We start from the raw sequence: 24,464 nt of genomic DNA on the forward strand, positions 1-24,464 counted from the left end.
AGCATGCTGTCTGGTCTTTCAGGGCAGGACCAGAACTACCAAACATACAGGAGAATACAGGATTGCATATCTATTACATCCAGTGACTCATAGGTGATGTAGTGACTCCGGTATTTACTACACTCCCTATAGTGCCCACAGTAGTAATATGTACTATATCACTGACACACAAGGCAAGAAAAACATGACTCCAGCAGTTTTTCCCTACAAGGCGTAAGTCACAATGTGTGCATGCACTGTATTTGTGCTCATATGTATTCAGTGTGTGTAATGTGCTTGTACCAGGGGCGTAGCTATAGGGGGTGCAGAGGTAGCAGTCGCTACCGGGCCCAGGGGCCTGAGGGGGCCTAAAGACCATTGTGCCACATAAGACACTGGCATTATATAAAGTGCATACTGGTCAATTTACACCTCTGGCTGGAGGGAAGGGGTTAGGTTAAGAATTTGGCATGAGGGGGTGCCCTTTCAATGTTTGCCTCAGGCAGCAGGAAGGCTATGTGCTCCCCTGCCCCTTGCCAACAAGCATGAGGGACGGGGGCCCAAGCTAAACTCTTGCACCAGGGCCCATGAGCTTTTAGCTACGCCCCTGGCTTGTACGTTGTGAATTTAGGTACTTTACTTACTAAACACATTTGTGAACTGCTGTTATTTGACAGTCAGATCTTATGCACTATGGTTTTTCAAAGTCTTGTTTCTAAAATTTGTCCTTACTCCCTTCCCCTACAGCACCCAATGAGCCGCACCCTACTGTATGTAACCATTGCTCTCATCCTGTATATGCCCTCCCCACAGTTGGCGAAATGGGTGGTTGACTATCTCACTGTCTCCAAGGCTTTCCGAGCTGCAGCCATTTCACATACAGTATGTGGCATATGAGAGGGACACCTTGGTGGAGTCCAATGTACCCCATTATAAATGAATGGGGGCACTGCTGAGGTCTATCACATGCGTACAAGTGACACACAGTGTACTGATTTCCATTATAAATGTAGATCGCTATGGGAATGTGACCAAAACTCACCATTCATAAATAAGTGGGCTAAAAATATAATGAACCTATCGCAAACACATTGTGACAAAGGTTCCCAAACGTTATTAATTAATAATATATACAAATATCTCTACTCGTTTAGACTCCAATTTCTAATCTATTTTGGACCCCAAACCAAACATGTAAAATTAATTCAGACCTCAGACCAGGCAGCTAAAAGTCAGACAACTGAAATGAATCACATTTCAGGAATGGTCCAAGAAAGAAGATATGCTGATGGTGCTGTCTGGTCCCAACAAACCTGCCATTACCTGCGTCACCGTCTACCAGGACAGGAAAACTTTATGTTCTGACATACCGTACAGCCAGCAACAGGTCAGAGCAGCTTTCCCCCTTCCTGACTTACTGGCTCTACTGTATCATGAGTGTTCATGTCTCAGTAGATGACCCATTCCTCCAGTTTTCTTTTTTTTAGTAATCCAGGGCAGTCAAAGGGGCTAATATCAGTATGATTGGTGGTCTAGGACAGTGATGAGGTTCATTCCAGTATGGTGGTCTTTAGCAGTGAAGGGGCTAATGTAAAGATCCCTGGTGGTTTTTGAGAAGTGAAGGTATTAATGTAAATATACAGTATCTGTGGTCCTGGGCAGTGAGGGTATTAGTTCACTATTCTAGGCAACCTAGGCAAGTTAAAAAGTTCTAGGGTAGTCAGATATGGCAGCCAGTGAAAAGGTTAATGCTATATTTCTGTGGTCCAGTGGTTACTCACCTCTCAAGGCTCCAGGGTTATCCTGGCCTTAACATCCTCCCTGCACTGATTTATTGAGGCGATATAGATGGGACAGAGAGGATGAAACAGCTGTAATGGTTATATCTAGGATGAGACGGAAGTGGTCCCTTGATCTCTTGATCTTTAAGGCTGGGTTCACACTTGAGCGCATTTTATATGCGCGTTTAACGCGTGTTTTTGTCGCGCGTTTTTATGCACGTTTTTTGCAATAGTAAACGCGCGTTTGACGCGCGTTTGTGTGATTGACTGCAGTGTCCTATGGCCGTCAAAACGCCCCAAAGAAGCTCAAGAACTTGTTTGAGCGCAGGGCGTTTTTCAGCGCGTTCAAACGCGCTGTAAAACGCTCAAGTGAGAACCAGGGCCATAGGGAAGCATTGGTTTTTATGTGTTGAGCGTTTTACAGCGCGTTTGAACGCGCTGTAAAACGCTCAAGTGTGAACCCAGCCTTAGGCTCAATTCACACCTGAGCGTTCTGAAAGGAGCGCTCTGTATGCGCGATTGTACGGACGTTTACAAGCGCGCATACAGAGACAAGTGTGCACACAGTGTCGCGCGTTCCCGAAAGTCTATGTACGGGAACGCGCGACAAGCGCCCAAAAAAACGCTCCTGTACTTGTGTGAGCGTCGGGCGTTTTACAGCGCGATCGTACGCGCTGTAAAACGCCCAGGTGAGAACCATTCCCATAGGGAAGCATTGGTTTCTCCTTGTTGAGCGTTTTACAGCGCGTAGGAACGCGCTGTAAAACGCTCAGGTGTGAATTGAGCCTTAGGGTAAGACTATTAAGTACGTGACAGTCAGGGTTTGGGGACGAGCTAAGAAGCAGTCAACAAATAGTTTTTTTTATTATATTGTTTATTTCTTTTCAAAAGCATAAAAGACAGTGAATTGTATAGGAATCTTGATAATATACAGGTATGCATGAAATAATAATCGCAAGTTATGAATCAAACAATTTAACTTCTTACATTCATTTATAAACCTTATGTTTACCTTAAGGTAAATGCCTGAGAGTTTCCACCATCCAGGGAGACGCTTATTTCAAATTACACTGAAGAAAGCATCAAAGTTAACCCCTTAAGGACCGATGACGTAGCTGTACGTCATGGGTCCGATCCCTAAACATGGCGCCCGCTCGCGCGTGCAGCGAGCGCCTTAGCCACGGGGTCTCTGCTATTTTAAATAGCAGAGACCCGCGGCACATGTATGCGATCAGCCGTAAGGCTGATCGCATACATCTTACCTTTCAGATGCCGTGGTCAAATGTGACCATGGCATCTGCGCAGACCGGAACCGGAAGTCGCGCGCTTCCGGTCCGGTAACAGCGTTCCCCAGCTGAGATCGGGGGACCTGTTACCTCGATCTAATGGACCGAAGCCCCAAGCAGGCTTCAGAGTCAATTAGATGTATATATCAATACAGGCCACTAGGTGGCAGCCTTGTATGGATATAGTGCAATTGAAGTCTTCAATGATGGCTATTTAGCCATCATTGAATACTATGGGCAATCGAATGATTGCCAGTTATTTTCACCCAAGGTGACTTAAAAAAAAGTAAAAAAAAGTTTTTACAAATAAAAAATAAAAAAAAATAAAAGTTCAAATCAGTCCCCTTTCCTTAAAATAAAAATACTTAACCAATAAAAAAATGAACATCATGGGCATCGCCGCATGCGAAAATGCCCATATTATTAAAATCTAACAATATTAATGGCATACGGCAAATACTGTAGCGGGAAAAAAAATAAAAACAGCCAATTTGCCATTTTTTGTCACTTCAACTACCCAATAATTTTTTTAATAAAAAATTATCAAAAAGTCGCACAAACTTAATATTGGTATCAATGAAAAGAACAGATCTTCCCGCAAAAAATTAGCCCTCACACAGCCCCGTACACATAGCTACAAAAATTTTATAGGGGTCAGAATATGGTTATGAAAAAAATGTTGTTTTTCCTTATTTTTCAGTATTAAAACGCCAGAAAAATTATTCAAGTGTGGTATCATTGGAACTGTACTGACCTGGAGAATGAAATTAACAGGTCAATTTTACCGCATAGTGTACAGTGTAAAAAAAAAGAAAAAACCTTTAGCAGAATTGCGTTTTTTCTCAATTCCACTCCATTTGGAACTTTTTTCCTGCTCCCTACTACATGGTATGCAAGAGTAAATTGTGCCATTAGAAAGTACAACCTGTCCCGCAAAAAATAAGCCCTCATAAGGCTATGTGAATGGAATGGAATGTGAATGGAAAAATAAAACAGTTAGAACTATGGGAAGGCGGGGAGTGAAAAACGAAAACGCAAAAATCCCAGGTTCCTTAAGGGGTTAAGGCACACAGAGGCCACTAGGTTCAGTAGGTTTACAATAATTCTATACCCTCTCAAGACCCCATATAATAGTATCTAAATTTAACTTGCCGTTCCCCTCAACGTGCCAATGATCAGGACTCTACTATGTTGATTATGATGTGGCTAATGAAGGTCAGTTTGGCTTCTGGTTAGACAGCACAAATTTGAAGGTGGTACCATGTGCATTGAAAATAGGAAGGTCATGATAAATTTGGTATGCTTTTTACCTAATTATTTGGTTTATATAGCCTTGGCATCAGGGGTATAGCTATATGGGTTGTAGCGATAATATTGAAATCCAGACCCTGATGCCTTAAAGAGTCAAAAGTCTTTCTGGAACATAAAAGATACCAAATTTTACATTAAGGCTTAGTAGCTCCATGTTATACCTCTGCTTGATATAGATTGGATCTCAGCATGTTCTTATCCTTTTACAAATATAAAACAATTTATTAGAACAGGGTCGATCATTCCAAGGTCCAGATATGGTTTCTCCACAGTCCTCTTCCTTCCCATGATAGTTGGGCTCATTCACTGCCCAGTTGCTGTAAATGAATAAACAATTAATGGGGAACAATGAATAACCTTTTCATGGATGAAAAAAGAGTAATATAAGCTAATGGACAGTAAAAGTATCAATCCAAGGCACTTCTGAACTTGTCCATAGCTGGTCTCCTTGAGTTGCTCCTTGAATTTAGAATATGAAGATCCTATCTCTAGTGTTATCTATGACTGATCATGGAGGAGTAGACATAAATTGAGGTTATAAGGTAACTGCTAGGGGCAAACTGAGCCATGTAGAGGCTCCATTGGGTCATTATTGCATGGAGGTCTTGTCACGGCGGGGAGTGGGAGGAACCCCCACCGTGCCTTGGTGTTCGCTGCAACGCAGGAAAGCAGGGAACAGGGAGCAGGACACCTCCTAATGCGACCCTGAAGATCTCCCTAAACTCCTAATGCATGAGCCGCCTCAGAAGGTAAGGGGGCTCATGCTCTCCAACCTAGAACCCTAGGTATCCCTGCTATGCCTTAAGCCTGAAGACAGGGCAGAGACCACCCATTCATCCAGCACAACGGATGCATGGTGTTTCCAGAAGCCCAGCAGCTGGCCACCAACTAGACAGGGTTCACAGCCGAACGACAGGTAAGTAACAAAAGGCAATAGACAACCTAGGTTACCAGAACTTACCTGCCGCCGACGAGATGGACCGGAAACGCACTGTCTAGTTGTTTGCTTAAACCCCTCCGGGAAAGCAGCCCCCTTTCGGAGGAAACACACTACAACACAATAACCTCCAAATAAGGCCCACACCATAACAACATACACCAGGTGGGAGAGGGAAAACAGAAACACGTCAGAGGGGACACACAGACAGAGCAAGGGAAACAATATAATAAGTAAGGGTGACTCACACAGACATAATCACAAACAGCCCAGGAGCAGAGCTCCACACCAAGCTGACAACCAAAATCAAACTGACCTTCAGGCACCACCACACCAACATATAAGGAGGCCTGAGGTCACACCCACCACACCTACTAGACACACCTTAACCCCGTGCATACCAAAATGGGGAAACACCACATCCAAGGAAAAGTGCCTCACATGCAAACCACATTGCCAAACGCAACCGCATGTGAAGACACAGAGTCACGACCTAACCGCGGGTCGTGACAGGTCTATATATGTAATGGTATGATCTTACCCTTATTTATACGCGATCTTGGCCAATGTTCCTGGTGAATTATGGTTGGTATGTAGACATCTTACTTTATATAAAAGAGGTGCCTTTGTGTGGCCACATTTTTTTTTCAAGAACTTACTTTGGGGCACATTTACTATCATTATTGTACCAATTCTGGTGGAATTTTGTCTTTTTTGGCACAAATCAGTCTAGACAAATGTATTCTTGATTTTCACCAAAAATAACAGACTTTTTGCACCTTGACCAGACTCTTTTCAACAGTTAAAGCTTAAAGAAGTTTTCTGGGTTTTTATTACTGACGACCTATTCTCGGGAAACGTCATCAATATGAGATTGGCAGGGGTCTGACCCCTCATCTGTTTAAGGATGCTGCAGAGTTCCTGTAAGTACCTTGGCATTCCACAGCTTACCAAGCACAGCACCATCTATTTGATAACGGTTTTGCATGGTAATGCAGCTCAGCCCCATTCTCTTGAGCTGTTATTAGGCCAGTGATGGCGAACCTTTTAAAGACCAAGTGCCCTAACTGCAACCCAAAACCCCCTATTATTTATCGCAAAGTGCCAACATCGCAATTTAACCTGAATACCAATATAGAATATCTTCCATGTACTTTATCATTTAGCTATAATATCCTGCCTACATTTAATGCGCTGCCTGTGACAATTATAGCATGCCCTGTCCTGATGAATGACAGGAAAAGTCTAAGGCATACTGGTACACCATAGACATTTTCCAGGGTGCGGATGCCCACAGAGAGGGCTCTAAGTGGCGACTCTGGCACCCGTGCCATAGTGTTCACCACCACTGGCCTAGGCCATGTGACCGATGAACATGATATCACGTTGCCGAGGATGGCCTCTTCAAACAGCTGATTGGCGGAGGTGCCAGGAGTTGTACCCCCGCCAATCAGATATTAATGACCTATCCCGAGCATAGGCCGTAAATATGAAAATCCTGGAAAACCCCTTTAAGTAACAGAGAAGTGTCTAATGTCTTAGAAATTGCACTTTTCTGTTGTATTACACTTGAGCACCACTTTGATAAATTTTGTGCATCGTCAGACTGTTTGCTGGTACGTTACCCTGTATAAGTATTAGACAGAATTGGTAATTGTGGGCCATTGGGTTTCAACCTATCCACTGTTAAGTGGTTGCGCCTTTTGTTGTATCATCTGATGAATATAGATACATATATTCATACCCAGGACATGCATAACATAGAGGCATCCACTGTTGGTACTATGGAACAGGCAGACAGAAGAATACCAGTCCAGGTTGGTTTCATCACTTATTTTATGGGTGGTGAGAACCTGTGCAGCGTTACCTTTTCTACCACCCCTATGACAACAAACATGTGAGAAGTCAACGTAAGGCTCATGAATCAGGAGATGATGGGCAAAGCAGGTTCAGATCCTACTCTCATATGGTAAGGTGTTTAGTGTTATCAATCAGCCCAATAAGGGGGCCCATTTTAATCTTTGTTATGGGGCCATATTTGCTCTGTAAACACCTTTGGTTCATACATAGAGACAGTATTCAGTAATTATGCTAAAAAAATGTAAGTGACTATTAAACCATTATCTGATTACTATGGAGGTTCCTCTAAGAGATTATCAAATGAATACCTCAGGCTCAGTACTTACGTAAAGGTGACTTGTGTCCCATCCAACCACTTCCAGATGTGAGCTTCATTTAAGTCTCGCCTTAGTCCAATCCAGTATCTCTTGTTTATGTTATATAATTGCTTTAAAGAATCCTAAGAACCAAAAAAATTCAGAATTTGGGGTTTATATGAAACATCTGATAACAACATCTGAATCTTGGTTGTCTTTCTATGGATCAACCAAGGTTAATGGCCGTTTTTTTTTTTTTTTCTTAAAGGGGTTGTCCAGGATTCATTAACTGCAAGCCCCAGCAATCACGAAAATGGGGGTCCCCAAGTGCACTGTCTGAATGGAGTGGTAGTAGTGACAGTGCTCCATCAGTCCCATAGAAGTGAGTGGAGAACTGGACCGACATGTAAACTACCACTCCATTCAGACGGGGCACTAGGGGGCCCAAGGTTTTGGGACCTCCAGCCATCCGACATGTATCTTCTATGCTGTGGATAGGTGATTTCTTCCTGTCTGTGGGATAACTAAGTATTTTTATTTCCAGCCCTATCTTGACTGTAGGTCTGTTCTACTTTAAGAGGCCTACGATGTCTACTCAAGTCTGTTCTACAAGGCAGCAGTGTTCCTGCAGTTGAGGAAGACCACTCAACTGTTATGGGGCCTGGGGAAGGAGGGCCCTTAACCCCGGGTTAATACACTGCACTTTCATGCAATTGCCACTAGGGGGAGCTCAATGCAAATAGATTATTACAGGTTCCATGGTAGTTGTATTAATTCCTATTCACTGAGCTCCCCCCAGCAATCTAGCTTTGTAATAGAAGGGTAGCAGGAAGGGTATCAGTGTATTTTTCTGGTGTAAACGCATTGAGAAATATGGCGATCAGAATGAGTGCCATATATTTGAAGCACCTGTTCCACATTTTCCTATATAAAAGTTGGATAAAGTGGGTGAGGAGTCAGGACAAAGACAACTTTTTCTTATTACAATTTGTATTCATTTGAAATTTCTTCCACTTGATAAGAAAAGAAGAAAAGAAGAAAAGAAAAATTGCAATCATCATAAATCTGGGACATTGCACATGTTCTGCATTGCCTGGGAGTGATTGAAGTGGTGGGAAACTGGGTGCAGGGGCCTATGAGATCTGTGTATGCCCCTGGTGCAGGGAAATGGTCATGTATACTCAGCTGCAACTGGAAAGTGCAGCACAGCACTCAGGTCTCAGTCTGTAGGGACAGTACTCACTCCTCACTGTTACTTGAACCATGCTAATCCAGATTCCTTGCCGACCAGTGAGTGCCTCCTTGCAACCCCCTGCATCATACAATAAACCTCCAGCCTCTCTTTGATAGCTTGCACCCTGCCTGGCTAATTGACCCACCACTTTGACCCGACTCCTCAGTAAAGACCCACATCTTAATACAGCAGTCTCCTTTCTCACACTATGTGGCTTCGGCTACATCCTACTGCATGTTCCCTTCTACAAGCCCTTATATATTATGCAACAGTAATGGGTGAACACTACACTACCCATTACATAACATGTAAACAGGGTGAATGTTAGAGAATATACAATAGGCAGGTACATCTATTGCTGTTACTTTGTATTAATAAGAATAAAGTAAACGTGGTTTCCTGTACATGGCACTTACGGATTCAGTCTTGTCCTTTATCATGACAAGAACAGAGTTCATTTTGTAGCATTCGTCTCGAGCATTATCCCAGGTTATTTCTTCCCGAGAGACAAAATAACATGAGGAGCCGATCACAGACCAGCCAACAGGGCACCGCGTGCAGACAGTCTCTATGTGATGGGAATATACACAGGTTAGACAGCAGCAGTTGAGAGATGGTGATTATAAAATACAGATTCCTGGTTGACCATGGAAATGACATTACAATATAACAACTCCCAAACATATGAACTCCCAACAGCCAGACATACAAAGTCCTACATCTTCCCCAAGCTATACTCATAGACTTCCAGAATACAGAGATATAGGGTATGCAGACCTCACACTGGAGAGCTTTTCAGAGGTGGAATCCTTTGAGATTCAGATATGTCCAATTGTCTGATGCAGAAAAAAGAGCTAGATGTGCAGCAAGTCCAGGAGGATCGATAAGAGGATGGGAGGGGTAGTGGCTCTGGCAATAATAGTTGTGCACATGGAACACAATGGTAATCCTCAAACCAGCACCCTACTAGGGCTGTGCAATGACACAAGGACACACTCTTTCTTCCCATGGCGCACAACCTGGTGATGGGGCTCCTGTCTGATGGAAGTTGGGGTGCTCTTGGTGTTAAAGGGTTTTTCCGAGTTTTTGATACTGATGACCTACCCTAAAGATAGGTCATCAGCATCTGATTGGTGAGGGTCCGACACCTGGGACCCCAGCCAATCAGCTGTTTGAGAAGGCAGCGACGCTTGCAGTAGCACAGTGACCTTCTCTCAGCTTTTCCTAGGCTGAGTGGCGACACGTTCATGTTTCAGGTGGCCTAGGAGCGGCCCCATTCACAAGCACAGCTGCTATACAATGTACAGTGCTGTTCTTGGTGAGCTGCGAGAAGGATAGGTCATCAGTATAAAAATCCTGGAAAACCCTTTTAAGTGTTTTGGCAGGGTGCAAGGCAAGAGTATGGATGCAGGTGCAATGGCCAGCATCCAGTAATTGAGTCAGTGACCAGGCCAGTTTGTGCAAATAAATAGGCCTCTCTTTACTAAAGTGCAGAATGGCAGTAGTAGTACATCCTGCAGTATCAAGGCAGTTCCAAGCAAATCACTGTTCAATTCTTCCTCAATGGCAATGTATGGATAGCAGCAATGATGGGGGTTGTGGTACTCCTCTCTGTTCTTCTAAAGTCTCTCTGCAGACCCTTTTGATGAGGTTCTTGTAAATGTTCTGTAATTCTATAGTTGGCCTTTGTCAAACCATCTCAAAGTGTGGAATGAGGCACTGGCAATAGTCCCTCTCACCGCAGCAACGTCTTTAGCACAGTGTGTTGCTGACTGCCTCCAGTGCACGGCCTTTCAGATTCTGGACCTTCTAGTCTCTCTTCTCTCTTTCTCTCGCTCTGGATAGCTGTAACTGTCTCAGAGATGATAGTTCTCTTGGCCTCTGGCCTAGTACCGAGGGACAAGTAGACATGTATCCTCTCGGCAGCACAGCTAGACACAGACTCTCACTATAGACTAGGGACGGACCCAGGTCCATCTCCTAGCAACCTAAAGGAGCTGAGTCAAGGTTGTTAACCCTTACCTCTCCATACAATACTATTGAGTACACAAATACAATAAATTTCAACATTTTACTTACTATAACAATTCACCATTAGAACAATCAACCTTTTTGCAGTGACCCTATTCCAAGGTACTGCATCTCCGGGTGATGTGATCCTCCACACTCATTTTGCATCCTTCAATAACATCCTAAAACGGACATCCTAAACAATATTTCTCATGAGCTCCCTTAGACCTTAATTTGCTGACCAATTCCTGTGTACTGATGCCCTCTAAAGTGTTAATCACTGGAGCTCTAAATGATATGTAAGTAGTACCTACAGGGGACGATTACCTACTATGTGATTTCTTCAAATCTTTTGGTTAGGGCTTGTTCACATGAACGTATTTTGCGTTCCGTATACAGGCCGTTTTCTGCGTTCCGCATATGGTCCGTATACGGAACCATTTATTTCAATTTTGCAACAATGATACGATATCGCTCCCACCACACGTTCTGTGTTTTTATGTATTGATATGGTTTTCTCTGTATAAGATTTTTTTTAAATAGAGGAGTGTTTTTGTACCTGATTGCCGGCATGTTGTCTAGTCACATGACGCCCTAATTGTAGGTGCAGCTGTGTGGCCGGCTTATATGCTGGAATCATAGGTATCCTCAGTATGTCCTGAGTAAGGGCAGACATCACAACAGCCCGAAACCGGTGGACGAGGATTTTGTTTAACTGGATGTTTGATTTTTAACCGCTGAAATAAAGTATTGTTGCACCGTCTGCGTATTGAGCTGGATTACCTTTCTTTCTACTGGATTTCCACTTACCCGCATCCAAGTGCGGTTGTTCCATGCTCATAGCAGATGAAGTGCAGGTGAGAGACGTTTCATCTTTTTTTTGCTGCATTCATTTCAATGGGTCCGCAAAAGATGCGAACAGCTATACGGCATGCGGCTCTCAGTCCTTTAGCACGGCACAAATTCACAGGTCCCAAAACACAGAGACTCCCCAGCTTCTCTGTCAGATGGAGGATAAACCACACACAGCTGAGACTGCTGGCTGGGTTTTATATAGGCCAAAAAAAAACCGGCCTGGAGTGTGGGGAGCAGCCAACCACCCAGCACTTTGGCTACTCCCACTAAGAGCCGGCCCGGATCGGCTTTACAGCCATACTAACAACAAAACAGTGTCAGTCTTATATCATCTAGATACAATCTTACAGTTGAGTTGAATTTGAGTTGAATTTTTTTTTTATTATTTTTTTTAAATTACCTTTCATTACAAGCAGAACTGCAGTGACAGCTATCACCTCCGTATAGATAACATAGGATCTACAATTCACAGTAGTTGATATCACAGCTTCTCTACTCCCTCATGACCTCTGCACAGGTCACAGAGCATGCCTAGAAAACTTTCCGTTAGAAGCCAATGAGGTCCTATCCTGTGCTTTGCACCGATGGCCCATGTAGCTGCTCTCAAAGAACAGGAAGTCTTGATATATTTTAGGCCTACTGGCTAGTGTGAAAACTGAAGGATTTTAGGATTTTTTTTTTATATAGTGACATAGAAAATTTAAAAAAATTTGCCAAACTATGATTAGGATAAAAAATGTATTTAAACTATGTAATTTTCTGATTACCGTACATATTCCCTTTAACCTCTTCTCCCCTATGTCCAAAAAAAGACGTTTTGTCATCCCCAGTAATCAGGAATTTAACAAAATAAATATTTGTTTATTTTTAAGAAATGCCTGCAGTATAAATTTTATTTTCTGGGTTCATATGAATAGGATGATTTTCAATATGTATAGTTTCTCTTTATTTTACTAATTTTTCACAATAAAATACTTTTTATGGAAAAGTAAGCCAGCATTGATCTGGTGTAAAAAAGAGAAAAAATCCTTAACTTGCAAGATGTACCAAGAGGCTCCAAATCTATCACACAGTCACATCTGCCTGTCTCATCTTATGCTGTCTAAATTTTAGACATTAGTAAATCTGACAGTCAGGCATCTTCAGATTCAGCCGTTCATATTCCTGCTTTTTTGAAACAGTAAGTAGATATTTAAAGACAAGGGGAAGGCCACATTATATGTTCCATGTTATCGCCCATAGCATGCCTCCCAACTTTTGAAACAAAGGTAGAGGGACACTATGTGCGGCAAATTTTTTCCACTCTAACTCCACCCAAAACATAACTAAACACCTAATCCTACCCAGTCCCCTAAATGCCCCCACATAGTAATTATTCCCCCTTTATGCCACCACACAGTAGTTATGCCAGCATTGTGCTCCCTTCACAGAAGTTATGGCCAGATATGTGCCCCTCACAGTAGCGATCCCCAGATATGTGCCCCCTCTCAGTAGTTATGGCCAGATAAGTGCCCCTCACAGTAGGTATGCTCATATATGTGCCCCCTGACAGTAGCAATGCTCAGATATGTGCCCCCACTCATTGGTTATGGCCAGATAGGTACCCCCTCACAGTAGCTATACCCAGATATGTGCCCCCTCTCAGTAGTTATGCCCAGATATGTGCTCCCTCACAGCAGTTATGCCTTGATATATGCCCTCTCAGAGTAGTTATGGCCAGATATGTGTCCCCTCTCACTAGTTATGGCCAGATAGGTACTCCCTCACAGTAGCTATACCCAGATATGTGCCCCCTCTCAGTAGTTATGCCCAGATATGTGCTCCCTCACAGCAGTTATGCCCTGATATATGCCCTCTCAGAGTAGTTATGGCCAGATATGTGTCCCCTCTCACTAGTTATGGCCAGATAGGTGCCCGCTCACAGTAGCTATGCACAGATAGGTGCCCCCTCACAGTAGTCATGCCCAGATATGTGCCCCTTATAATAGTATGCCCAGTTATGTGTCCCCTGACAGTAATTTGCCCAGTGAAGTGCCCCTGATAGTAATTTGCCCAGTAAAGTGCCCCCTGATAGTAATATGCCCAGTAAAGTGTCCCTTGACAGTAATATGGCCAGTAAAATGCCCCCTTCACAGGCAGTAAAAAATAAAATAAAACAAACTCCACATACTCACCTCCTTCCCCAGAAGCAGCAGGACACACGGTGCTTGTGGCCGGCCCCACCCCTGCCATGCCCCCAGCCCCAACCCTGCCATGCCCCCAGCCCCACCCCTTACCCAGACCTGCAGTGTGGAGCGCCGGCAGGGAGGAGGAATGATGAAGCAGAGAGCGGACGGGCGGCTCTTGTTTCATCATTACAGGCAGCTGTCTATGCTTCCTATGAACGCAGGGACAGCAGCCAGAAAGCGGGACATACCTCCCCCGTACCGGGACCGCCGGACAGCCACTGCAATACGGGACTGTCCTGCCAGATCCAAGACAGTTGGGAGGAATGCCATAGAACTTTCACAGTGTTTTGAAGGAACTGTCTAGAAAATTCTCTTGTACCAACACGTTCAGGGATGATAGCAAGAGGCTCAGTAAGACTAATGTAAAGAGAACCTATAAAACACTACAAGTAGCAAGACCCGGAGAAAGAAGAGGTTTGTCCAGCTTGTAGTTGTGGTAATCCAAAAAGGCTCTTTATTCAATATTCAATATAAAATCCAGGTACAGGAAAGCAGAGTCTACATGTTTCGGGCACAATACAATTTTAGCCCTTACTCATGACAGTCATGAGTAAGGACTAAAATTGTATTGTGCCCGAAACATGTAGACTCTGCTTTCCTGTACCTGGATTTTATATTGAATATTGAATAAAGAGCCTTTTTGGATTACCACAACTGCAAGCTGGACAAACCTCTTCTTTCTCCATATCTCCATTTCTGCTCCTGATTCGGGTGAAGGAGTTGTTCCGTGCTATAATAGTGGAATCCTCGGCAGGTGAGAGCTGCTCAAACCTTTGATTTTTTCAAAGTAGCAAGATCTATCACTAGGAATGAAAACAATAGTAATACATCTAAGTCTACAACGTACCCAATGTCTTGTTAATGTGCTTGATGTTGGCCATAAGTGTGTCTTGCAAGTTCCCTGCAACATAAAACAAAATATGAGCACACAGCTAGCGAGTATGGCAATGAATAGAGAACTGGTACAGTGAACCGCTTCTGTGTAGACCACCCCGATCAAGGTCAGATTTTTCTTTGATGAATTTGCAATTTATTATATCCTATGTATATTGCCTTCTTCTTAACATACGACCCCTCAAGGCAATGGCAGATTATAATATGGGCGTTTGGGCGGCTCAGATGCTTGATACAAATTGTGGTTTGATCACAACCACAGCAAAACTGCTTCGTGCAATGATCTCTGTCCCCGTGACTTAAAGGGCATCTTTCTATTAGCAGCTGAAGATATCTGTGTTGGTCCTATGTTCATACGGTATGTGCCCGCATTGCTGTGAAAAATGATGGGGGTATTGCCATTACTCCTTGAAGCTCTGCTCTCTCTGCAACTGATGCGCCCTTTGATTGACAGGGCCAGGCAGTGAAAACGTGATCACATGTGGCCCTGTCATTCAAAGTGCAGAGGTGGAGCAGTTGCAGAGAGAGCAGAGCCTCTTGGAGTAATGGTAACGCCCCCGTTGCTCCTAGAGGCTCATTTGCATACATTAAAACTTCATTTTTCTCAGCAATGCGGGCACATATGAACATGGGACCAACACTGATGCCTTCAGCTGCCAAGTGTACATGTAGCAGGTCAGCCAGTGTCATAGGTACAAATCTGCTGACAGATGTCCTTTAAAAGACCGCGCACTATTATAGCTGTTTTTAGCATAAGTCATGCCAAAATTGCAACAAAACTGCTTTGTGCAACTTCTGAAGGTCCTTAACATGTAATTGTCATTTCATTTTCAGTAATGTAATTTATTAGAGAAATATTTTCTTTGTACTAGGAAACAGCCTGCAAAGAGTCTTCTTAACATCACTTTAACTGAGCATTGCTATAGAGAGTCTGTCTTCAGTTCTACCGAGCACTGAAGACCCTTCCAGCTTGTCTCTTGTCACTACCCAAGTCCCTGACTATGTTCATGTGCCCTGTTACTGCCCATCACCCTGTCTATCTGAACCGTTACACACAGGAGTCTTCAGTGCTCAGTAGAACTGAAGACAGGCCCTCTTTAGGTCAAAGACTGTGGACTGATTAATTTCTTCAGATATCTTTACAGTGGTCGGTGCTTACACAGAGCTCCAAATCTCCTGCGTAGAAACTTCAGCCACCACTAGGGGGAGCTTACCACATACTGTATATGCATTAAACGTATGGTGACTGCGAGCAACCACGAGCTAGCGTTGTGTATCAGAAAAACGCTTGGACAACTATAAAGATATTGGACTTGTTTAGGTTACCATAAACCAAATGGTATTAAAGTCTGTGACATTTACCATACGATATGTCTAACTGAATCAGAGTAAAGGAAAAATCATACGGACATTGGCTTACCCATCGTATTACTGAGATTGGCCACTTTAGTCTTTAGATCGCCCTGCTCCTCCTCAGAATTCTTCTGGAAATCTGAAGCTGGAGATATTAGAGTATTGCTGAAATAACTGGACTAGGATATGCTATGACTATGGTATACTATACTGTTATGCTATGTCCGTCATATACTATCTGTATCATACGCTATGACAATGGTATACAAGGTGGGCCACAAAAAAAACAGAAGCGTGTTTCCCTTGGGTGGTTTACACAGGATAATGGAAGAATGACGTACTTACTCATTATGAAATGGTTTCCGCCAGCGGTTATACAAAGCTGTGCCACCTTATCATGTTGAGGAACACCACATGACATATTCTAGAGATAATGTGGGCACTGTCTGGGGATCACTTTTTTAAACTCTTTCCTTCAGGTAACCCCACAGATAAAAGTTGCACACCGTTAGGTCTGAGGAACAAGGTGGCCTCAACCTTTTTCTCACACATGTGACATATGGCAAATGCCTTGTCTTGCTGAAAGAAAGTATACTGCTTGATGATGTCCATGCACACGGCTATGTTCACATTTCCATTAGAGACTATTGGGCACACAATCCATGTACCCATAGCCGTGCATCAAAAAACTATTTTTGAATCATGAAGTGGCTGTTGGTGCAGCCTGTGTGAATTTTCTGTGCGCCAGTACCTATTGTTCTGTGGCAATAACACCCCCGGTTAGATGGAACCACTCTCCATGATGTAATACAATGGGTGCAAATGTCTTGCTACGATCGACATGCTGTTCTGGTGACCTGCGCCTTCGGGGATAATTTTCTCGCCAATTCCCTCAAGCTATTCATAATCTTCTACTAGATGACTGCAACAATGTCAGGTTTCAGAACATATGGTGTCCTGTTTCTTTTTTTTTTTTGCGGTTGACCGCAGATCCTCTGTTACCTACTTCTTCACCAAGTCATGTGGGTTAGCCACTTTCTAGACCTTCGAATGGGAAATCAACCAGCAAAACAGCCGTGGGTTGTATACTCTTAGAAAGCAGTGCTCTATGTACCTTAATGCTATATCATCATCAGATCTCTGAGGCCCACGTGTACATTTGGAAGGGGGGGGGGGGGGTGATGCATTACTAAAGGGAGTGTAACCCATGAAGAATAGAGATTTGGTTTGAGTAAGGGGCAAGTAAATGATAGAAAAATTCCTGTATGTTGGACACACTCATGATCAACACTACTGCCCTCCACAAGGCGAACCACTTGACTGGCAGTTTTATGAATGAGGCCCAATAAGCATTATCCTATGCAAACCACACAAGTGGAAACAGGGGTCTATTTTTTTTGTCCCATACCATCAGTATGCTATGGACTTACATTTGTGCCTTATAAACGTCTGTGGGTTTGGTTCCATACTACAGCCTTGTACAACGTGGGTGTGCATAGTCCCAAAAACACTTTAACATGCAGTACTAGTGGAAAATTTGGACACACCTTTTTATTCCATGGCTTTTCTTGTATTATTTTTATTTTTACATTGTAAATTCATATTGAAGACATGAAAATGATGAAGGAACACATATGGAATCAAACCGGAATATATTTTAGATTTTAGATTCTTCACAGTAGCCCCTTTGATGACAGCTTTGCACACTCTTGGGACTACCAGTAAAATTTATTTTAAGGGCCCACCATATGGATAAATTCTAAAATTACCTGCTCACACAGCAGCAAGATGCTACCAGATGATTGATTATGGGGGTCCCTACAAAGTAATTGAGAAGGTGGGTCCCTGGGAAAAGAGGATACAAGCTGGCGGCCTCTGTACCTAGAAGTCATCTCAGCCACCTGACTGCGTCAATAATAATAACTGGGTAGTTTCTTAAATTATCTACCCAGTATCTTATATGAACATAGGCTGGTTTTGGTGCCATACAATGCCTATCTATATCTAGTGCAGTAACTATATTGTGTCATGTGCTACTTGTGAAGGAGGTGGGAGACTAGGGGTCTACTTTGCTCAGGGGCCCACCGGAGGATTCACCTATACCCCGGTGGGCCATGGTTTTATGCAGTGTTTAGCCCTATTCTTCTACAGTTCTAATCAAAATTATGGCAACCACTGAACTAAGTAAAGAGAAACCATGTTTCCTCATTACTTTAAGACATGAAGGTCAATCAATCTAGAAAATTTCCAGAACTTTGAAAGTATCCTCAAGTTCAGTCACAAAAACTATCATATGCTATAACAAAAATCTGGCTCTCATTAGGCCGCCTCAGTATAGGAAGACCATGAGTAACCTCTGCAGCAGGGGAGAAGTTCATTACAGTTATCAGCCTCAGAAATTGCAAATTAACAAACCACCTCAAATTAATGACTACATAAATGCCTTACAGAGATCACGTACCAGACACAACTTAAAGATCACATTTTTAGAGTAGACTGTGAGAATTTTGGCCTTTGTGCTCGAAGTGCAGCAATGAAGCCACTACTGAGGAGGAACAAGGAGAAGAAGAAAAGAATTGCTCGGACAAAGAAGCACAATGTATATTAGACTGGTGGAAACCTGGGTCAAAATTTTAGATGTTTGGTTCCAACCGTCATGGCTTCATGAGATGAAGAAAAGGTGAGCACACTGTTTCTACATGTGTGGTTCCCACCATGAAGTATGGAAGAGGAGATCTAATAGTGTGGGAGAGCTTTGCAGGTGACAAAGTTGGTGATTTATTCAAGGTACATTTAGCCAGTATGACTAGCACAGCATTCTGCAGTGACAAGCTCTCCCATCTGGTTTGAGTTTAGTGGGGCCATCATTTGTTTTTGAACAGGACAATGACACCAAACACACCTCTAGGGTATGTAAGGGCTATTTTACCAAGAAGGAGCATAATGGAGTGCTGCATGAGATGACATGGCCTCCACAATCATCTGACCTTAACCCAATTGAGATGGTTTGGGATTAGTCGGACCGCAGTGTGAAGGAAAAGCAGCCAACAAGTGCTCAGCACCACTGGCACCTCTTCTAGACGGTTGGAAAAGCATTCCAGGGTTGTACCTCATGAAACTGATTGAGAAAATGCCAAGAGTGTGCAAATCGGCCAACAAAGCAAAAGGGGGCTACTTTGAAAAATCTAAAATATAAAACATATTCTGGTTTGTTTTTTGTTTAATACATAATCCCATATATGTTCCTTCACTGTTTTCATGTCTTCAATATAAAACTGCAATGTAAAAAATAAAAATAAAACATGGAATGAAAAGGTCTGTCCCAACTTTCCACTGGTTCCGTATTTATGAGAATGATATTCTTGACAACAGAAAGTGAAAATAATCTCATAAATGCTGTACCGAAAATGCAGTAAGTTTGGACACAACTGTTGTTTTTTATTTTCAACACTGTACAGATGGAGTAGAGTTAACACTCCTGTTTTCTGAGATTTCTGAGTTGTGTTATCTAATCTAAGCAAACCCCTTCAATTGCTTTTCAATGGCTTTTGTCTCAAGATAACGCGATGTAGTTTCATATTGAAGACATGAAAACGATAAAATAAAATAAAACTACAATTCTGCTTTTATTTTTTTAAAACTATTTTTATCTGAATGGGGCAATCTGAGTTCCAGTACTACACGTTACCTATGGACCACTGTGGTGCTGTTTCAGACCCTTTTCCTGATTACCTACAACCCGTTTAAATTTTAATAGCCCTACGACAAAAAAAACCCCAATAATATAGCCACCGATTCGCACCAAGATCAGATCTAACCTTCTTTTACAATATTTTCCACAATATTCATCAATTGCTACCATATACTTCATATTAGAACGGAGAAAAGGGACATGTTCAATAGATTAAAACAGACTTAATGAGAAAATTAATTCAAAAATGTCAAATTTAAATGTGAGAGAAAAGATGAAGCAAACTATTTTGAGCAAAAGTATCCTATCCCTTCTGCAGACCTCTGTGTCTCCATGTTAATAGACTGCCCTGTGTAGTTTCATCCTGTAGAAATGTGTTCTTCCCTAACCTACTGCATATATAGATTGCTGCATACAGATAATATTACCAGTTTGTACTAAGCTGGCCACTCTTCCTGAGACAGTGATGTCTGCAAATAAGACAAAGGAAACCATCATAAATGTATTAATAAAAGACCCACATAATAGATGTTTATATACATGGAATATTAGCTTTAACTAGGTTCAAATTATTACGACATCCCCCTATATAAAGGGGATGTCGGAGCACAGTTTTGTTTGAAGCTTATAAGTTGATTACTGGATGTAGTTCTGCTTGAACCCCTAACAATCAGCTGTAGTCTGTGGTCGAACCAGACAGTAAGTGTTCAGTCTCCCTGCAGTGCCTCCACAGGGGGAATGAAGTATTACACAGTTTCCATTTAAATCAATGAATTGTCTAAGTCCTCCAAATGAGAGATAGAAACATAGAAACATAGAATGTGTCGGCAGATAAGAACCATTTGGCCCATCCAGTCTGCCCAATATACTAAATACTATGGATAGCCCCTGGCTTTATCTTATATGAAGGATGGCCTTATGTCTATACCATGCATGCTTAAACTCCTCCACTGTATTTGCAGCTGCCACTTCTGCAGGAAGGCTATTCCATGCATCCACTACTCTCTCAGTAAAGTAATACTTCCTGATATTACTTTTAAACCTTTGCCCCTCTAATTTAAAACTATGTCCTCTTGTAGCAGTTTTTCTTCTTTTAAATATTCTTTCCTCTTTTACCTTGTTGATTCCCTTTATGTATTTAAAAGTTTCTATCATATCCCCTCTGTCTCGTCTTTCTTCCAAGCTATACATGTTAAGGTCCTTTAATCTTTCCTGGTAAGTTTTATCCTGCAATCCATGTACCAGTTTAGTAGCTCTTCTCTGAACTCTCTCCAAAGTATCAATATCCTTCTGGAGATATGGTCTCCAGTACTGAGCACAATACTCCAAATGAGGTCTCACTAGTGCTCTGTAGAGCGGCATGAGCACCTCCCTCTTTCTACTGGTAATGCCTCTCCCTATACACCCAAGCATTCTGCTAGCATTTCCTGCTGCTCTATGACATTGTCTGCCTACCTTTAAGTCTTCTGAAATAATGACCCCTAAGTCCCTTTCCTCAGATACTGAGGTTAGGACTGTATAACAGATTTTATATTCTGCTCTTGGGTTTTTACGCCCCAGGTGCATTATCTTGCACTTAACATTAAATTTTAGTTGCCAGATTTTTGACCATTCCTCTAGTTTTCCTAAGTCCTTTTCCATTTGGTGTATTCCTCCAGGAACATCAACCCTGTTACAAATCTTTGTGTCATCAGCAAAAAGACACACCTTACCATTGAGGCCTTCTGCAATTTCGCTGATAAAGATATTAAACAATATGGGTCCCAGAACAGATCCCTGAGGTACCCCACTGGTAACAAGACCTTGGTCTGAATATACTCCATTGACTACAACCCTCTGTTGCCTGTCCCTCAGCCACTGCCTAATCCATTCAACTCGTTGCAACTGCTCTCTCCTTTCGCTAATAGATGATGGTCCATTTAATTTAACAGACACATCAGGTGGGGGTCCAACTCCTGGGACGTCCATTGGGCTTCTGGTCTTTCTGTAGCTCAGTCCCATTCAAGCGAATGGGACTGAGCTGCAATACCAAGCGCAAGCACAGCCACTCTACAATGCAGAGCGCTGTGCTTGGTATATTACGAAGAGGCTTCAGCTCTTGTACGGGTCCCATGACCCCTTCAAACAGCTGATTGCAAGGGGAACCTACCCCAGCAATCTGATATTGATGACCTAGTATTAAGCCTTGGACAAAGCCTTCAAAGAGGACCTCTCGCCCTTTTCTGTTTTAGTAGCTACATACATTCCCCATGTAATAACAATTCTGGAGCCTCTATTCTTATGACTCTATGTAGCGCCATTCCTTTATTATTCCTGCTAGAAGTTATGAAGTAATTGCTAACAGTTTGCAATAAAGGTCCAGCTGGATGTCAACAGTTGGGGGTCCTTGCAGTGGCGTACCGCCAATATAGGCAGACCACGCTGTTGCTATGGGGCCCGTGGCACAGGGGGGCCCGGAGCGCAAGGAAGGCCCCGCCCCCTATGTCTACTCTGCTCAAGACTCCGTTTATTGGCTGGGGTATGAGGCGGTCCGTAGCCTGCCCTCTTGTGTTCTCCCAGCGGGCCCCTCCCCCCCTCCCCGGGGATGATGCGATTGCGATCCCTCCCCCTGTCTGACCTCCATATGATCCGGGCTGCGGGCTTCCAGGCACTGCGTCTACTCTCTGCTGCATTTCACACTGGCCAATCAGCATTTAGCAGCGCAAAGATCCGGCTGCTGATTGGCCAGTGTATTGCTGGCAGGCAGCAGGAGCAGCGCAGGCTCAAGCACTGAAGCACACACAGAGGCGCGCATTCAGCATGGCAGTAGTTATCCTCTCTCTGTCCTCAGTGTGTGCTCCCCGCCATCTGCCTCGGGCCCTCGGCCCTCAAGTCATCACTTATCCAGTGTCAGTGAGTGAGCACAGCCCCCCCCGCCCACGTCCCAGACTGAAGGACCGGGACAGAATAAACACTTACTCAGGTAGTGTGCCACAGTAGAGCTTCACTTTTAATAAAAAGTTCAGGTTGGATGGATATGGATATTTTTGATGGGGGGAGGGCAGCAGCTGAGCAAACAGTGGGGTTTTGGGGGGGAAGACCTGTAGGCTCACAGAGGACTCAGAATGACAGTGTGCTTTCCTCTTACTCCTCCGCCCAAGGGACATGGGGGAGAAGAACACTGTACTCCTGAGTCCTCTAGTGCTCTTTTAGCCTACAGGGCCCCCCAGCACATCAGTCACCTTGCGGGGTGGGGGGAGCTATGTGCACCCTCAGCATCAGGAGCAACCAACCCCTATAATTCCCCCCACTGTATGCGGTGCCTGGGTATTTTGGGTGCCAAAATAGGGGTTAGATAGCCCTTTTAACCCTTAGGGTACGGCCTTTTTTTTTTCATTTTCTTTTTTTCCCCTATCTTCCTTCAGCTATAACTTTTTTATTTTTCCATTGACATAGATGTAGGAGGGCTTATTTTTTACGGGAGAAGTTGTACTTCAATATTGCATACAATGTAGTGGGAAGCGGGCAAAATTATTTCAAATGGGGTGGAGTTTGAAAAAAAACCAAACGCAATTTCTCCACCGTTTTATGGGTTTTGTTTCTATGGCATTTCCTTTGTGGCAAAACTGACCTGTGCTCTTCATTTTCTGGGTCAGTACGATTGCAATGATACCACATATGTATAGTTATTTTTATGTCTAAATAGTTTTTTAGTTACTGAAACAAAATTGGTTAATAATAAAAAAAAAATAATAATAATTTATTCCTAACGGTTTCAGTAGGTCATGTATACATTTCTTTAATGGCAAATGGGGGTGTGACAGGGGAGGAGCCAGGAAAGAAGGTGGGATGGGCCAGGGGTGGGTGGTGGGCGGGGTTAGGGGGCCCAATTCAGATTCTTGCTATGGGGCCCAGTGATTTCTATGTACGCCCCTGGGTCCTTGCATAGTCTGACACTATCCAATCAGTGCTGCCAGTGTCAGACTGTGCAAGAACACCCCCCTTCAAATGGTAACACTCAGCTGGACCTTGTTTGCAAACTGTTAGCAATTAATTCCTAAATTCTAGCAGGATACATACAGGAATGGAACAACTTAGAGTCATAAGGATATTGGTATTGGTATTACCAGAGGTAAGTATTATATAAAAGTGCATGCAGGTCAAGTTACACCTCTGGCTGGAGGTAAGGGGTTAGTTCAAGAATTTGGCATGGGGGGATGCTGTTTCAATTTTTGCCTCAAGCAGCACAAAGCCTATTATTATTATTATTATTATTTTATGCAGTATTATTTTATGCACTTATATAGCGCTACTATATTCCACAGCGCTTTACAGTGGGGCTCACAATCTAAGGTCCCTATCAGTATGTCTTTGGAGTGTGGGAGGAAATCGGAGAACCCAGAGGAAACCCACGAAAACAGAGGGAGAACATACAGACTCCACGCAGATGTCCTTGGTGGGATTCAAACCCAGGACCCCAGCGCTGCAAGGCACCAGTGCTAACCACTGAGCCACCGTGCTGCCCTATGTGCTTTCCTGCCCCTTGCCACCAAGCACTGAGGGAAGGGGGGCCAAGCTGAACTCTTGTACCAGGACCCATGATCCTTTAGCTACTCCCCTGGTTATTACATGGGGAAAGCAAGTCGTTACTAAACCACACATGTCAGTAGAGGTGACAGCTCCTCTTTATATAATACATTTTTAGTTGCATGCAGCCACCACTAGGGAGAGCTAACTGCAAATGGAGAAATACAGCAGGTACTGTAAGTA

The 24,464-nt window shown here is 43.2% G+C and overlaps 1 protein-coding gene across 9 annotated transcripts in view; it reads right to left on the reverse strand.

Moving 5' to 3' along the window:
• The window catches only part of LOC120986238 (CD209 antigen-like protein C), a 69,097-nt gene that overhangs the window by 10,625 nt on the left and 34,008 nt on the right, over window positions 1-24,464 (reverse strand). For 4 of the 9 annotated variants that reach the window (XM_040414697.1, XM_040414699.1, XM_040414695.1 and 1 more), the window contains 6 exons: window positions 20,144-20,185; window positions 16,092-16,169; window positions 14,625-14,678; window positions 9,101-9,252; window positions 7,481-7,593; window positions 3,986-4,674 (listed from right to left, as the gene is read on the reverse strand). In XM_040414697.1, coding sequence (XP_040270631.1) covers window positions 4,542-4,674; window positions 7,481-7,593; window positions 9,101-9,252; window positions 14,625-14,678; window positions 16,092-16,169; window positions 20,144-20,185 — 572 coding nt within the window. In that variant the 3' untranslated portion in view covers window positions 3,986-4,541. Of the gene's footprint in view, window positions 1-3,985; window positions 4,675-7,480; window positions 7,594-9,100; window positions 9,253-14,624; window positions 14,679-16,091; window positions 16,170-20,143; window positions 20,186-24,464 lie in introns of those variants that run through there. The other 5 variants (XM_040414698.1, XM_040414701.1, XM_040414696.1 and 2 more) reach the window with 3 other exon arrangements.

The sequence above is a fragment of the Bufo bufo genome, chromosome 1 (assembly GCF_905171765.1).
Source record: "Bufo bufo chromosome 1, aBufBuf1.1, whole genome shotgun sequence".
NCBI classification, from domain to species: domain Eukaryota; kingdom Metazoa; phylum Chordata; class Amphibia; order Anura; family Bufonidae; genus Bufo; species Bufo bufo.